Genomic DNA, 16,364 nt, shown 5'->3' with positions numbered 1-16,364 from the left:
ACTTTTTAACTTAAAATATTTTTCCTTATGTGCTGCGGAGGGTTGGGGAAAACATCATGTGGAAACACATCATCATCGTTATTTTCATTGGGGAGGGCGGATATGCTGAGGACACTGCTGGAAAGACGCTGAAGCACTCCTGACGTTTTACTGGGTGGGAGGCACGGCCTTCAACCCTCAGGCCCAGGACGATGTCTTACTCTATTTTCTTCTCCATGGTCAGTGCCCTGTGTGCTGGTTGTGGGTCTCTTGTGTCAACAACCAGGAGCTACTTTGCATAAAGTGAACACCATATCTTATTTTGAGAACAAACTTTCTCCCGCCTTCATCCTCTCCCTCATTCTCTCTCTCCCTTTTTAATGTTTTTTTTTTTGTTTTTGAGAGAGAGAGAGAGAGTGTGTGGGGGGGGAGGAGAAGAGAGAGAGGGAGACACAGAATCCGAAGCAAGCTCCAGGCTCTGGACTGTCAGCACAGAGCCCAATGCGGGGCTTGAACTCAGGAACCGACTTCAGCTCAGGTCATGATCTTGCCGTTTGTGAACTGGAGCCCATCAGGCTCTGTGCTGCCAGTGGGGAGCCTGCTTCAGACCCTGTCTGCTCCTCCCCAGCTTGCCCGGGGCATGCTCAAACGTGCGCGCTCTCTCTCTCCTTCAAAACAAATAAACATTAGAAAAAAAGTTGTTTTAAAATTTAGGTTTTTTTTTTTTTTAAGATTTTATTTTTAAGTAATCTCTAGACACAACATGGGGATTGAATTTACAACCCCGAGATCAAGAACTGCAGGTTCCAACCGAGCCAGCCGGGCACCCCTAAAATTTAGTTTTAGAATATTTAAGAATCAGTTTTCAGATGGACTCAAATTGCCCCATAATGCTTGCAGACTTGCTCCTTCCCTCAAACCTGCCGGCCTGAACCCTCTCTCCAGGAAGGTGCTGTTCACACATCACTGAGGGGGCGGCAGCAGAGAGATGGGAGAGCTCCCCCCTCCCGACAGGACAGACCCCCCACCCCCGCATGCTCGCTCCTTCTCCTCGCTCTATTAGCACCGCACCCTGCCTGTCAGTTCCAGTCTCCTTGGCTGCCAGCCTTTTCAAGGATTCTGCTCCTGCCTCCATCTCCTCTTCCTTCCCCAGACGCGTATCTTCCTTCCCTTCCTATCAGCATCTTCCATCCTTGGGAACCTTCCTGCCCTCAAATCACCCATCTTTCTGGCGCAGCCTTGTCTCAGTGGGGCTTCTGCAGGTGCCCACGTTGCCTTTCACTTTTTTGCGTCCCATTTTCAACTCCACCCCCTGGGGGCGGGTCTCCACATTCATGGCACTTGTCAAGGTCACCAATTATCTCCATGTTGACGAGTCCTGTGGTCGCTTTTCTGACCTCATCTTATTTAACCATTAAGCAACACTTGACCCAGCCGAAGATTTCCCCCTTCTTGAAAGAATCCCTTACTTGGCTCCTGGGTACTTCACCTTCCCCCTCCTTGACTGACCACTCCTGCTCAGGTTCCTCCTCCCCGCCTCTGGTACACCTAAAAGTGTCAGAGTGACCCAGGCAGCGATGGGACGGCTGCCTTCTCAACTCTATCCACACTCCTTGCCAGGATCTCATCTCGCCCTGTGGTTTTAAATGCATTGGAATGCCTATAACTCCCAGATGTGTATCTCCAGTCCTGACCTGCTCACCAAGCTCTAAACCCATATAACAAATCAGGTGTCTCCATGTAGATGTCAAACAGGCAACACAAACATCACATGGCCAAAATGGGAATTTTGGCTCCTGACTCATGTCCCTCCATACCTGTTACTCCCTGAGTTTTCCCTCCAACCAGTTCCTGAAACAAAATAACCGGGCATCTATCTTTCTCCCTTTCCTTCGTTCTGCACATCAGCAAGTGGGTTTGGCTTTACTTCCAAAGTACGTCTGGATCCATTCACTCCTCTCTATCACTACCTCCTCCCTCAGCTCCAGCTATTGTCCTGTCTTGCCTGGACTACGGCATTAGCCTCCTAACTGGCTTCCCTTCTTCCATTTTCTTTTAAGTGTCATTAACATACAATGTTATGTTAGTTTCAGGTGTACAATATATTGATTCAACAATTCTATACATTACTTAGCATTTACCACGGTAAGTATATCACCATCTGTCACCAAACAATGCTATTACAGTACTGTTGACAATATTCTCTATGGTACACTTTTCATCTCCATGAACTGGAAGTCTGTACCTCTTAATCTGCTTTGCCTATTTCACCCATGCCCCCCCTTCCTCGCCCTCCCCCACCGCCCCCCTGCTGCTCCTGGCAGCCACCAGTTTGTTCTCTGTATTTAAGAGTCTGGTTGTCTTCAGTTGTGTTCTTCATAAAACTGCGTAAAACTTCACAAAACAGTTCCTTAGAGGAACTGCAAATCAAGCCATGTCACTCCCCTGCATTAACGTCCTTCAATGGCTTCTCAGCACATGGAGAATAAAATCCAGATTTCATGCACCTCATGGCCCACAAAACCCGACCTTAGCGGCTGCAGGCCACCTTGGTGATCTCCTCCTTCCATTCCCTTCCTCTGCTCTGCTGCAGCCACAGGGTTCCGCAACCCCCCGCCTCCCCCCCCAGCCTGTTCTTTCCGCCTGGAATGCTGTGCTTCTGGAACTTAGCATGGCTGACTCTTCTTTGATATTCAGGTTTCAGCAAAAAGCCACCTTCCCTGTAGGGCTTTTTCTCACTCCTCCACCTAAAGTAGCATCTCCTTTGCTCATAATGACCCCCCCCCACTAATTTCCCCAGGAATGAACACTTAGGTTCTTTCTTTTCTTTCTTTCTTTCTTTCTTTCTTTCTTTCTTTCTTTCTTTCTTTCTCTCTCTCTCTCTCTCTCTCTCTCTCTCTCTTTCTTTCTTTCTTTCTCTTTCTTTTTTTCTTTCTTTCTTTTTTAAAATTTTATAACAAATCTGCAGTGAACCTCCTCGGACATCTCTCTCTGCATACGTGTGAGAGCTTCTCCGAGACATGCACAGGTGAATTGCTATATCAAAGAATACATTTTTAATTTCACTAAATACTGTCAAACTAATCTCCAAAGTGCCTTTACCTAGCAGCTTCAGAGAGTTCTTATTTCTCCCTTGTGTTTACTTCACTGGATGTTCTCTCACTTGAAATTTCTGCAGCTTCGGTAGATGACAAGGGGAATCTTTTTGTTTGTTTTGCATTCCTCTAATTACTAAAGAGCTTAGGAATTTGGCTTTCTGTTTTCACTGTCCATAGGCCTTGACCATTGTTTTATTGGGAGTATTTATCATTGTCATGGATCTGTAGGATCTTTTATCAATATTCTAAAGACAAATTTTTTATATTATACAAATACTGCAAGTATCTATTTTCTGTCGCTTATCTTTTAATATGGCCCAATCTTTTATCATAAATAAGTTTTAAACTTATTGTCAAGTAAATGAATCATTTTTGTTACGGTTTATGCCTACCGTGCATATTTAATAATCCTGTGCTTCCTTGAGGTCAGCAAGTTATGTTTTTCTAGTCATTTTATAGTTTTTAAAAAATGTTTTATTTGTTTAGTTATTTGAGAGAGAGCATGAGTGGCAAAGGGGCAGAACGAGAGGGGGACAGAGGATCTGATGTGAGCTCTGCACTGACATGCCGACAGCAGTGAGCCTGACGCGGGGCTCACACTCATCAACTGTGAGATCATAACCTGAGCCACAACTGAGCCACCCAGGCACCCCTGTTTTTCTAATCATTTTAAAGTTTTACTTCCCGCATCTAGGTGCTCGCTCCACTTTAAATGTATTTGGGGTGTGGTTTACATCACTTTTTATAACCAGAACGTTCAATAACAATAAAAACCAGGAGATGCAGCTCTGACAGGTGACTGTCTGCCGAGTGCCCTCTCCTAGGCTGGCCCCTTGCCCCCGTGGGGGACTCACCCAGCATCTGCCCCAAGTGTTCTCCTCCCTTATCAGAGAACTCGTTGTGGCTGAGATCCAGTGTCTTAATTCGGTAATTGGCCTGGAGAGAGAAACGGTGCAGAGAAAGGTGATTTTTGTCCTTTATGTGACCACAAATACCTCTCTTATCTCAGGGCGGTGTGATGGAGGGCTCCCACACACCAAAAATCGGGTGGACTAGAGTTTTTAGACTGAAGATGACTTCCTGTGCATTTTTTTGTTTAACTGTCTGTGACTGCTAGGAGGGTGTAGTCCCATCCAAACAGCCCTCCCTCTGCTGCGCTTTGGTCAGGATCGGCAGAGTTCAGCCACTCACCAGCTCCCTAAACATTCAAGTGACCTCACTTCTCTATACCAAGAGCCACCCTCCAGATCCCCCACATCTCCCAGGGCCATCCCCCACAGGGCTGGGTTGCTCCTGCCCCCTTGTTACTTACCGAGAAGGCTTGGCAGAACAGCTCTGCGGATTCGTCCTTGAAGTTATTTCCTGTAGTGAAGGTGGGTGTTTGCAATGCTGTCCAGACTAGGGCTCCCTCACCCTCCTGCATTCTAGCCCTGCCAGTCTCTCCCCTTTGCAACCATCAGCCACAGGAAAGGTGGCAAGTGCTTAAGGCAAATATATGGACACAGAAGAAAACAAGAGAAAAGAGGGCAACTATTTGCCATCCCCTTTAACATTCCTTCCTTTCTCTGCCATGATAGCTCAGGGAGTTCCAGAAGTCAGTACAGCATGCCCTGTGCCCCCACTGGCAGCGTCGACCCCTAGCTTAGCGCCTAAATTCTGTAACATTATTAAAAATACGAATCCAACGGCAGGGCCATGACCAGAGAGGCACAAGTGAGGCACTCCCTCTGTGTGCAAAATCTAAGCTCCGTAATCACAGGGAGTAACATCTTAATATTTGTAAAAGTCAAAACTAATGCAAGACATCTATGATGAACAAAATTGTATTTTTTTTAATGTTCACTTATTTATCTTGAGAGAGAGTGTGTGTGTGACCAGGGGAGGGGCAGAGAGAAAGGGAGAGAAAGAATCTCACACAGGCTCTGAGCTACCAGCCCAGAGCCCGCCAACGTGGGGGCTCAAAGCCACTAACCGTGAGATCATGACCTGAGGTGAAATCAAGAGTCAGATGCTTAACTGACTGAGCCACCCAGGCGCCCCTCAAAATTTTTAAATTTTAAATAAAGGCAGGATCTGACCCTGTACTTGAATGGTTAGGCCTCACTCACCTCACCAGTAACCTGTCCCTGTTGGATCCTATTTTATATTTAAAGTGTGGATATTTTGTTCACCACAGGCATTTTTCGCATTATTTTTGACTTTGACAAATATTGCAACAGGATATCATTTACTTAGTTACTGACTTTTTTGAGCCCCTTGAGTTCTGTGATCAAGGTGTGTGCCTTCCTCATCTTACTCTCACCCCAGCCCTGCTGAATAGTTTAAAAGATTTCTGGAAAATATATGCGATTTCTGGGAAATAAATGATATAGAGACTTATCCCCAAATTTCTTCTTTAAACCCTTAATAATCTTTGTATCTCTAGCACCTAAATAGTGCCTGGCACATGATAGGTGCCCAGTAAATGTTTCCTGAATGAATGAATGAGTCCACCTAGACACAAATGCTTCTTGGTTGCATTTGTACCAGTGCAATAAAACGAGACGATAAGCTAGTCAATGTGTAAAATTAGGTTATTAGCTATTCAAATTGTTGTGTTTATATCAGTGGTTACAAATAGTACGGAGCTGGCAGTAACAGAGTCATTTGGGAAGTCTGATAAAATACAGATTCCCAAACCCCTCCCTTTCAAGATTCTGATTCAGCAGTCTGGGATAGGGCTGGGTAATTTGTATTTTTACAGAGCTTTCTGTATTATTTAATGCTATATTAGAGGTGTTAGCCAATGCGACTAGAAAAATCATTAGGAGCTGCAGCTATTGGAAAGAAGAGACAAAACTCCCATAATTTACAGACATGATCGTCTGCCTAAATAATCCAAGAAAATTAACTGACAGAATGTTAGAACGAATAAGATAATTCAATAAAGTCACTGGACATAGGATCAATGTACAGAAATTAATAGCTGCCAGGCATATCAGTAATAACCACTTAGAATATATGATAGAAAAAACATTCTGTTCACACAGGAATAAAATGATAAAACACCTGGACCTGATATGAAATGTGCAAAATTTCTAATGGAATAAAAGCATAGGACTTTATTGAGGAAGATTAAAAAAAAGACTTGAAGAAACAGAGGTAAACCCAGTGCTTGAAATTTGGACCCAAGCGCTGACCTCAACATCCACACATTTAATCATTCTGATTCACAGATAACTTGCTGATAGCCAAAATGGACGTAGTACAGGGAAACAGAAAACAGTTCATTGTAGAACTGTAACCTGGTACCATCTTCTTTTTTTTTTTTTCAAATGTTTATTTATTTTGAGAAAAAGGGTGAGTGGGGGAGGGGCAGAGAGAGAGAGAGAAAGGGAGAGAGTCTCCCAAGCAGGCTCCTTGCTACCAGCACAGAGCCTCATGCAGGGCTCCATCCCACGAAATACGAGATCATGACCTGAGCCGAAATCAAGAGTCAGATGCGTAACTGACTGAGCCACCCAGGCACCCCTAGGCCATTTTTAAAAGTTATCTCTACACCCAACGTGGGGCTCAAACTCACAACCCTGAGAACAAGAGTCACACACTCTACTGACTAAGGCAGCTAGGCGCCCCTGGCACGGTCTTCGTGAGGGGAGATTTGGAAATTCTTTTTCAACTTCAGAAAAATAGGTGTATCTTTTTATATTCCGTAATTTTGCTCTTGGGTGTCTATCTAGAAATACTAGAACATATGTCCAAAAGTTGCATGTGCAAGAAAGTTCTTTAAAAATTATTTGAAAGATTGAAAAACTGGAAATGTGCCCCTTCCATACACACACAAATGGAGAGAGGTTAGATAAACTATGCTATATCCATCCCATGGAATACTATCCAGCTGTTCCAGAGAATGAGATAAATCTATTTGCTATGTCATAGAAATAGAAGATATATTTAGAGTGAAAAAGAGGAAATTGGAGAAGAGAACCTGATATGTCATAACATTTATATTAAAAATTACACAAACTCTATTTTTGCATTTTCTCTCTGGATACTTTTAAGATCTTTTTATTTTAGATGTTTTTTCTATAATATATTCAGGGGTGGATTTCTTTTTATTTACCTTATGAAGGACTCACTAGGATTCCTGCATCTGAGAATTCAGCAATTCAGGACATGTCAGCTATTGTTTGCTTAGATATCACTGCTCATCCATTCTCTTCTTTTGGAACTCCAATGAGCTCTGTTGGGTCTCTCTCTCTCTCTCTCTCTCTCTATATATATATATAGAGAGAGATGTCTATATATATCTATATATAGATATAGATAGATTATTTTTAAGTAATCTCTGCATCCAATGTGGGGCTCAAAGTCACCACCCCAAGATCAAGAGTCACATGGTCTACCATCTGAGCCAGCCAGGAGTCCCGCATCCTTTTATATATTTTTTTATCTTTTATGTCCTCTATATCTTAAAAAAAATTTTTTTTTAACGTTTATTTATTTTTGAGAGAGACAAGAGACAGAATGCGAGTGGGTTAGGGGCAGAGAGAGAGGGAGACACAGAATCCGAAGCAGGCTCCAGGCTCTGAGCTGTCAGCACAGAGCCCGACTCAGGGCTTGAACTCACGAGCTGAGAGATCATGACCTGAGCCGAAGTCACTTAACCGACTGAGCCACCCAGGCACCCCCTATCTTTATCTTTCTGTGCTGCAAAAGATTTTCAAGGTCATTAATTTTATTCACCTGATTCTAATTTGCTGTTAAACGTATCCATTGAGTCTCTAGTTTGAAGGATTATATACTTTCCATTTCCAGAAATTCTATTTTGGGGAGGTCTTTTAAAAAATAGTGTTTTGTTCTTGTGTGTTTTTATTTTTATGTTCTTAATCATATTAAACATAGTTTACCGTTGGGGTCAAGATATCTGTTTGCTTGCAGTTTTAGTTAATTAATAGTGCTTCTATGCACTTGGAAGATAAATTATATGGTCACCAAATGTACAGTTTATTTCTGATAATTCTATTTTCTGTAGTCCTTGACGGTCTGATGCTGCTGCTTGTTAGAATCTGACTGCTCTCATGGTGTTTTGTGTCCTTGTTTTGCAATTTTGGACTCTGAGCCCATCTTCATTGGAGCTTTATCTGTGGGAATCCCAAGCAGCCTGCAGCCTGGGTCAAGGGTCATTCTTCCAATGAGGTTTTCTGTTTGTGTCTGTTGCATGCCCCAGGGTATTACCAGTATAGGACGACTTAGGTTAATGTCTTAGGGGTTCCAGGACCCTGAAGACAGTATAAACTCAAACCACAAACCTGGGTTCTCAAGTGACTTTTTTTTTTCTGTGAGAGAGACAGATAACAGACTAATTAAAAAGTGAGTGTACAATAAGGGGCCAGGGGGCAATAAATGCTGTTAAGAAAAAACAAGTAATGGAAACAGGATAGTGAAGGTGATGGAGGGGAGGGGAGGGAAGCCCCCTCAGGAGATGACATTTGAGCAGGAGCACCGATAAAGCAACAGAGTGAGCCATGCAGTTATCTGGGGTAGAGACTTTCAAGCAGAGGCAGGCATGCCGCTGAGTGAATCAGAAGTTTCTTGTCTGGGAAAGCCAGCAAGCCAGTGTGGCCATGGGGAGGGGGAAAGGATGACTGGAAGGGTTTAGCGGGTGTGGACACAGTTTTCTGATCTCAGAACTCGGAGGGGCCTGGTCTGGCTCACTTAGACCCTGGATTCTCCCCGCCCTTCCCCTTCTCTTCTTTTCATCCCTTTGTCCTCTCCCACCTCTTCCGTGGGCTCACCTGAAAGCTGGAGGTTCAAGAGTGAAGAGGTATTTCTCTGAAGAAATTCTGAGATGGTGCTGGCCCCCTTCAAGCCAAGATCGTTGTTGGAAATATTCTAAAAGGCAAGAACACATTCATGTGTGTAAAAATCCCACCCAAGGGCCCTTACTAACGAGTGGTGCCAATGTGAGCCCTACTTGAGGCCTGCACCAGGGAGTAGGGCTGGGTGGGGAGAGGGGCAGGAGAGGAGGGGCAGGATGGATTGGGAAGAGCAAAGGAGCAGAGGACCATGGGAACTCAGCCCTCCTACTGCCTGGCTGGGGGGCCCCTCCCACTGGTCTCAGTTTTTCTGAAGTTGGCTTTGGTGACCCCCCACCTCTCCAGTTCAGCTCTAGCACTTTAGATAAGCACACTGTACATTTCTTTTTTGAAATCCAAGAGAGCTTTGTTTAGACAGTTTGGCGTAAAGCAATTGAAAAATTAGCTTCGAGTAATTCATCGTTGTAAGTTCCATTCATTGATTGGTGAAGCATGAATGAATCTGCTGGGGACACGCGGGGATACACATGGACACATTCCTTTCAGGCGAGTGGGAGGGACGTTCATATAAACCAGCCATTATTATCGTAATTGTTTCTCCCCTCTCTTTTTCCCTTTTTTTTTTTTTTTTGTGGTAAAAATAGACATAACACAACATTTACCATCTTAGCCGTTTTTAAGGGTATAGCTCCATGGTCTCAAGTGTATTCACCTGGTTTGCAACTATCACCATCATCTATCTCCAGGCACATTGTGTTTGATGAGAGTATTTCGTGTCTTTATTTTAGGTTCACTTTAGAGTGACTCTGCAGAAATAAGGGCTTATAAGGTGCAGACAGAATTGGTTTCTTAGGGTTCCTGGGACCACAGGGAACACAGCTCCCCTCCCAACCCTCCCCGCGGCCAGCCTCGGATGTGTGGCCCTCCTCTGAGGAGTCACATCTGGAGGAGAGGGCCTCCAGGCTGCAGAAAGCCGGAGGCTGGCCAGGGCTTGGGCAGGGGCCTCTGGCCCGTGTCGGGTGTGTTCCGAGAGCCCAGGTGGTAGGGATCGGCAGAGCAGAGCACAGTACCAAGTCTTGCAGGTAGTAGTTCTCTTGCAGCATCTGAACCAGGCTCAAGGTGCCCTCCTCCATGATACAGTTGTCTGCCAGCTCCAGGGTGACAACACTCGTGTTGGACTTCAGCCGCCACAAGAGGAGGGGGAGAAAGACAGAGGTAGTCGGCGACCTAGTCAGTTCCCTGCCCTTTCCCAGAACCCGTCCTCTCTCTTGACCGTCCCAGCCTTTTCAGAGGGTACGGAGAGGCAGGCTAGCAATTCTGGAGAAAGCACAGGGATGATCCATCCTGCCGAGTTTTGCTAGCACAATATGCTTATTCTGGGCACCTCCACCAAAGGGGGCTCTGCAGGGGAATTTCGAAAGGGGACATTAAAACGATGAAATCCTGGGGCGCCCGGGTGGCTCAGTCAGTCAGGCCTCCAACTTCAGCTCAGGTCATGATCTCAGGGTTCATGAGTTTGAGCCCCACATTGGGCTCTGGGCTGACAGTGTGGAGCCTGGAGGCTGCTTCGGATTCTGTGTCTCCCTCTCTCTCTGCCCCTCCCCCGCTGGTACTCTGTCTCTCTCTCTCAAAGATAATAAAGATTTAAAAAAATTTTTTTAAGTAAAAAAACCAATGAAATCCCTAAAAAGTGTGGGGCACAGGGATGAGCTAAACAGACTGTAGCTCTTTCTCAGGGAGGAGAGAAGCTGTGACCTACTCTGACATTAAGGAGAAGTTGATGCCTTTAATAAAGGTATTTAAACATAAGGCATTTACTGTGCCTGTTTCTTTCACAGGTCTTTCTTCTAGTTTAGGCTCTGGCTTATCTGGTATTTTCAGTCAGGACGTTGTCCCAAGGCTGTTTGGAAGGACCTGGATTTCAGTCTTAAGTATCCATATCCAAGCTAGTCAGCACTCCCACAGGCAGCAAGGTGAGAGGAAGCGACGTGCAGCATGAGGGCCCGGGGTCAGCTCTAGTCAGGACTGTTATTCTTCCCTTCCCCACCTCAGTTCCGGTGCAGAAAGGTATGAAGAATAGACACATCTTTGGATTTGGGTATTCTCAAAATGCACCAAGCAGCGGGAGAGGCAGCCACCGGGAGGGAGTCCTAGCCCCCCCCGCAAAGGGCAAATGTGACGGCTCGGATAACACAGTGCCTAACAGTCCACCCAGGGCCTTCACCAAGTGCCTTCTGGCCTCAGCTCTCCGAGGTGGGCAAAATTCCATTGTGTGCAGAGGCAAGGGTCAAGGCTCAGGGGGCCAGGTGTCAGTTAGTGCCCAGCATCGGGGGGCCGGACGACCAGCTGCATAGTCACCCTGGGGACCAGCGCAGTGTGTGGGGCAGCGGGCAGAGCCCGCACCAGGCCTGTCCACATTCACGTCACACAGGCCAGTGGCCGCTGGTTACTCTTTGTGCCAGTTTCTGGAGAAACAAGGATGAGCAGAGGACATCCCTGCACCCCGCCAAGCACGAGGGCGTCGAGGCAGGCAGGTGAGAGATGGACGGGAAGCATGAGATACGAGCACTACCATCAGCGTGCTTTTAAGCTGAGCCAGGGAAACACAACACGTGCAAAGTTAAACAGTACAAAAAGATAAACAGCAGTTCAGTCCCCCAGCATGTCACAGTGATTAATTGTCAAATTAGTGACACAGAGAATCAGGGAAAAAGAAACTCCCCCCAAACAGAAACTGTTGTCACTAAGAGGCAAGCAGCCCAAGTCCCTAGAGAATTGCATTATCCGGTTTTTTCGTGAAACTCATGCTGTAATGGTGCATTCCTAACACCTCATTAATCAGTCTTTCAACACTCAATAAATTTCAAGATGCCTTTGTTCTTTCTGTGCTCTTCCCCTCTTTCCTCCCTCCTCCAGAAAGCAGCACAATCTCACATTTCATGTGGACTCTTAATGGGCATGTGCCAAATGCAAATGCTATGATATTTCCCAAAATGAATGAGTGCTTTTTTTTTTTTTTTAAACCAAACTTTCTCTTTACCGTCCTAAATGAACAAACGGTGTTGTGCTGACATACAGTTGTTACATGATCTGTTTTTCTGGGATGGAAGCTGGTTTGTATACAATCAATTATAATTATATAAGGCTATGATGAATTCAAGGTCAAGTCCTTGGTTGCTCATGCCAGGCTGAGAGAGAGAGAGAGAGAGAGAGAGAGAGAGAGAGGACATTATTCCTATGGGAAAACATGAGTTATTCTACAGTGTGATCTTTTAAGAATTGCAACATTGCAAAATGGGGCGCCTGGGTGGCTCAGTCGGTTAGGCGTCCGACTTCAGCTCAGGTCATGATCTCGCGGTCCGTGAGTTCGAGCCCCGCGTCGGGCTCTGAGCTGATGGCTCAGAGCCTGGAGCCTGCTTCCGATTCTGTGTCTCCCTCTCTCTCTGACCCTCCCCCGTTCATGCTCTGTCTCTCTCTGTCTCAAAAATAAATAAACATTAAACAAAAAAAAAAAAAAAAAGAAAGTGGCTGCACTATTTAAAAAAAAAAAAAAAGAATTGCAACATTGCAAAAGGCAAACTTTGAATAGAACAGCTCAGTAGTGAACACCTTTATAGCAAAGGTGAGCTTTGGAATTGAGATCCAGGCTGGCATTTTGTATCATGCACCAGCATTAGTGACAAGCCGAGCCACTTACCTGTGGCTGCTGCCTTTACTTCCTGAATCAGAAAGAGCATAGACTTCCAAAGCCAAGGTCCCTAGCAGCCCCCTTCCCAGGAGCCAGTGGGGCATCCATGCCTATTACGTAAATCGACTGGCAGTCAAGCAGAGCCTAGGGCAGGGCGGGCATAAAGCTTGCAATTTAGGATCCCATGGGGGGTCTCTCTGAGTCTTGAGCCCACTACTCTGTCAACCCCCACCTCTACCCATCATCAAGGGCCCCCATTAGCATGCTCACCACCAGGGCTATGGCAATAGCCTTGGTACCACTGGGTCCCAGCCCATGGTGGTTGAGGTTCACGTAGGACTCCTCCATGTTCCGGATAAAGTAGGAGACGGGCACTACACCCACCAGTTTGCAGGCCTCCAGGTACAGCTCCCTTTGTCCGGTGGTGAAAAGTTTCTCCGTATCTACACAAAAAAATGGAGAAAGTGGGGTTTTTCTTCCACCTTTGCCTCATTTCTCCTCTAACCCTGGGCCGAGTGCGCTTCTGCCCGGTGTCCCCTCTGCCTGAGGATGTCCCTGTGGGTGTGTGTGGTGGAGGGCAGCTCTAATCGGAAGACGGCCAGAGGCGGGAGAGGGAGACCCAAACTCCAGAAAGCCCCAAATCTCCCTCCGAGTAAGAGATAAGGCCCCTGGTTTTAGGCCCCAAGCCTTCCCAGGAGAGGGAGCAGCGTGCCCACACCTTCCCGTGTTGCCCACATCCAGGACTGATTATCAAGGATGCATAAAGGCCAGCTCTCTTGTCCACCTTGGGATGGCTCTGAAAGGCCAAACCAAAAGCTGATTTGTGACGGCTGAAGGAACCTTTATTTGTTTCAGTTTCACTACCACTACTGAACTGAGAGCCACAAATAAAGCCTTACTAAAGATTTAGAGAGGTTCCAACTTTCAAAACCCCAAGTGGGACTGAGTGGGTTTCTCAAGGTGGCAAATCACTGCAAGATGGAGAGACCTCCCCAAATCACGTGGAAACAAACAAACTTGTATTTGAATTGATACTCCTCTTTCAAAGACTTGTATGTCATTTTTCCTGACAAAAAGGACTATTGTGTCTACTTTGCCAGTGACAAATCTAGCCGCAAATCACACACAGCTCATCGGTGCTAACACCAGCTACCACAATTGGGGACTTTATCTCTCCGTTCCAAGCTCTTGGGGCCTTTGTTCCTTGGACTTTAGATGGGCCTGGCTCGTGGTCAATGGCCCTCCCTGGATTCCATATGCCCTCACAGCTGTGTCCTCATTAAGTGGGTCCCTTCAACAGCTGGGCCTCCCGTGGCTAGCTGGGGTCTAAGCGTGCATCTGTGATCCCTTTGGATGCCAGGGCCTTTAGCCAACCCACCTCGGACATTTTACGAGGCAGACAACGTGAGCTTTGTTGGTGAACAGACAACTTTACGAGGAGGCTCACTCTGCAGGCACAGCTTCTAACTGGCCTTCTCTTTGGGATGGTTGTAGGGTAGGCTCTCTCAAGCTCGGCGCTGCTGACATTTTGAGTTGGGTCATTCTCTGTCGCAAGGGGCTGTCTTGAGCGGTGAAAGATATTTAGCAGGATTCCTGGCCTCTGCCAGTGAGATGCCAGTAGCATCCCCTCCCCCCCCCCCGGGGGTTGCCAAATGTCACCTGGGGTGCAAAATCGCCTCCGAGTGAGGACTGCTGTCGCATAAGCAAAACTGCACGTGGCAGGTGCCCAACTTCTGCCTTCTCTCCCTCTTCTGTAGCCTCACTGCCAGCTTGCTGTTCCGCGGGGGGCTCACGTCTCAGGCCAGCTCAGAGAAGCCCTCCGGCCCCATTCCCAGCTCCTCGGCACCAGGGGGCACCAGCTGCTGGAGCAGCTGGGCCCTGAGTTTCTGCCCCAGCACAGCCTAGCTGCCGGTAGAAATTCTTCTTTGCCAAGGCAGGCGGTAGGTAACCCCCACCTTTGTCCTCGACACTAATTCTGCTCTGTTTCACTCTGCTGACCCTTTCTAGCTGTAGTCGCTATGGTTATATTTTAGAGGCAGCTGGCAACTGTGTTATCTCTTGTGGGGAGCTGCGGGGGGTGGGGGGAAGACGCGACAGAAGCAGAAGTCTGGGACAAAACATCCAGTTTCTATCTGCCACTCCCCCCCCCCCCCCCCCCCCCACCAACCAGGTAAAAGTCCGGGTTGAAACCAACATCAGCACACTAGCGGCAGCCTGGACGTGGAAAAGAAGTCAGAAAAAGCAACGAGATTGGCGGGGGGGGGCAGGGAGGAGGCATACGGGGAGGGGAAGTTGTACACTGGCCACGGTAGGGAGGTTTATGAATGGACTGACCCAGCCGCCAGAACACAGGAGACGAAGGCAGTGGGCTAGCCTCAGCCTGGAAGTTCCGGGCTGGCCTTTCAGGTGGGGCGAGCCATGTGCTCACCTTGCTTCACAGGTGTTCTTGGCACTTCCCTCCCTGGGGAAATGGAGAGGGCGAAGAGGGTGGAGGCATTGTTTGCAATAACAGAGTCTTTGCTGCAGCTCAGCTGGCCCTCTTCCTCTCCACCCCCACAGGGCACACTTGGCTTTGTCCAGAGCAAACTCTCAAGTAGGGGAACCAAGAACTCTAATGTGAGTAAAGAGAAAAGTCACCGGGTTGCAAGAGGGGCCACAGACGGTCCAGCGGCCCCCACAACACTGAGCACGACGGCAGATCAGCAGAGCAGCGTGAACAGGGGATCAGCAAACATTGGCAGCTCTCTGTGGCCTTGGGCAACTCACACAATCTCCTTAAGCCTCAGTCTCCTCCTCTTTAAAAGGCAGGTAATGATGACAACCTCCTGGGATTATTGCAAAGAGGACATAAGATGCCACAGGTGGAAACATTTAGAAAACCGGAAATCCCTGTGTAAGTACTGGTTCCGCTTTCAACAAGCTGATGCGACCACTGTGCTCAGCAGGTAGGCCACGAGCACGGGGCAGCTGCTGCCACCAGGCCAGCCTCGAAGAGGACGTGGCATAGGACTGCCCCAGAGGTTGCCGTCACGTTCCTTCTGTGGGGTGGCCCACTGGGCAGAGCCACGGCCGACCCGGGAGAGCTGAGGTCTCCAGCTTCTGAGGAAGGAGGCGCACCCCCACCCTGTCCACTAAGCGCCCACGGTCACCTTCGATCTCCAGGTCTGTTTCTGAGCTCTCCCCGCCTGGCTTCTCTTTTTCTATAGCCACAGAGGCCTCAGCCTCACAGTAGAAGGTCTCGTCACTGTTCCGTGCTGCTGGCTCGGTTTCAGGTTCATCTAGAAGAAAAACTCATCTCCTTGATTCTGGAAATGAAACCTGAGGGCCTCTCAGGTGAAGTCTACCTGTGGCTTCTCCCCCCACCCCCACCCCCTTCCTTTGACAGCTAGGTCCTGGAGGACCTCCCCCCACCAGCCAAGGACCTGCAGTGTGCATTCAGTCCCGTCAGGGACTCCATTCTACAAGCCCTCCCTCTCGGATGCAGGGCCAGCGCCTGATCATCTGTAGAGTCTTGTGCTAAACACCCCCTCATGTCCTCTGCAGACTCCCTGCTCATTCCCTGCTTTGGGCCCATCTCAGAGATTGGCTCTTTGCCACTATTTTCCTTCTTGTCGGCTTGGGTGGGGTTCAGGGCCTGCTTTACTCTTTCAGGGAGAGGATGTGTGCCGTTGCCTAGGCTGCCTCATTGGCAGGCACAAACGATGTTGCAGAAGGCGAGGGGCAGGGCAGAGCGGGTGACTTGGGACATCCGTAAAATGCAAGCAGTCCCAAGGAGAAAGAAGGATAACTTGATTCCTAAGA

The 16,364-nt window shown here is 47.5% G+C and overlaps 1 protein-coding gene across 12 annotated transcripts in view; it reads right to left on the bottom strand.

Annotated features, from left to right (window-relative positions):
• Window positions 1-16,364, bottom strand: part of LRRC74A (leucine rich repeat containing 74A) — a 34,132-nt gene that overhangs the window by 16,064 nt on the left and 1,704 nt on the right. For 7 of the 12 annotated variants that reach the window (XM_027066247.2, XM_053224759.1, XM_027066240.2 and 4 more), the window contains exons 2-7: window positions 15,713-15,841; window positions 12,834-13,006; window positions 9,946-10,053; window positions 8,855-8,951; window positions 4,390-4,439; window positions 3,932-4,013 (exon numbers count right to left, since the gene is read on the bottom strand). In XM_027066247.2, the coding sequence (XP_026922048.1) occupies window positions 3,932-4,013; window positions 4,390-4,439; window positions 8,855-8,951; window positions 9,946-10,053; window positions 12,834-12,911 (415 nt within the window). In that variant the 5' untranslated portion in view covers window positions 12,912-13,006; window positions 15,713-15,841. Of the gene's footprint in view, window positions 1-3,931; window positions 4,014-4,389; window positions 4,440-8,854; window positions 8,952-9,945; window positions 10,054-12,833; window positions 13,007-13,941; window positions 14,699-15,712; window positions 15,842-16,364 lie in introns of those variants that run through there. The other 5 variants (XM_053224768.1, XM_053224765.1, XM_053224767.1 and 2 more) reach the window with 5 other exon arrangements.

This window comes from Acinonyx jubatus, chromosome B3, assembly GCF_027475565.1.
Source record: "Acinonyx jubatus isolate Ajub_Pintada_27869175 chromosome B3, VMU_Ajub_asm_v1.0, whole genome shotgun sequence".
Classification (NCBI taxonomy): Eukaryota; Metazoa; Chordata; class Mammalia; order Carnivora; family Felidae; genus Acinonyx; species Acinonyx jubatus.
Note: the sequence above shows the minus strand (reverse complement) of the source record. Positions and strands in the feature narration are given on the sequence as shown.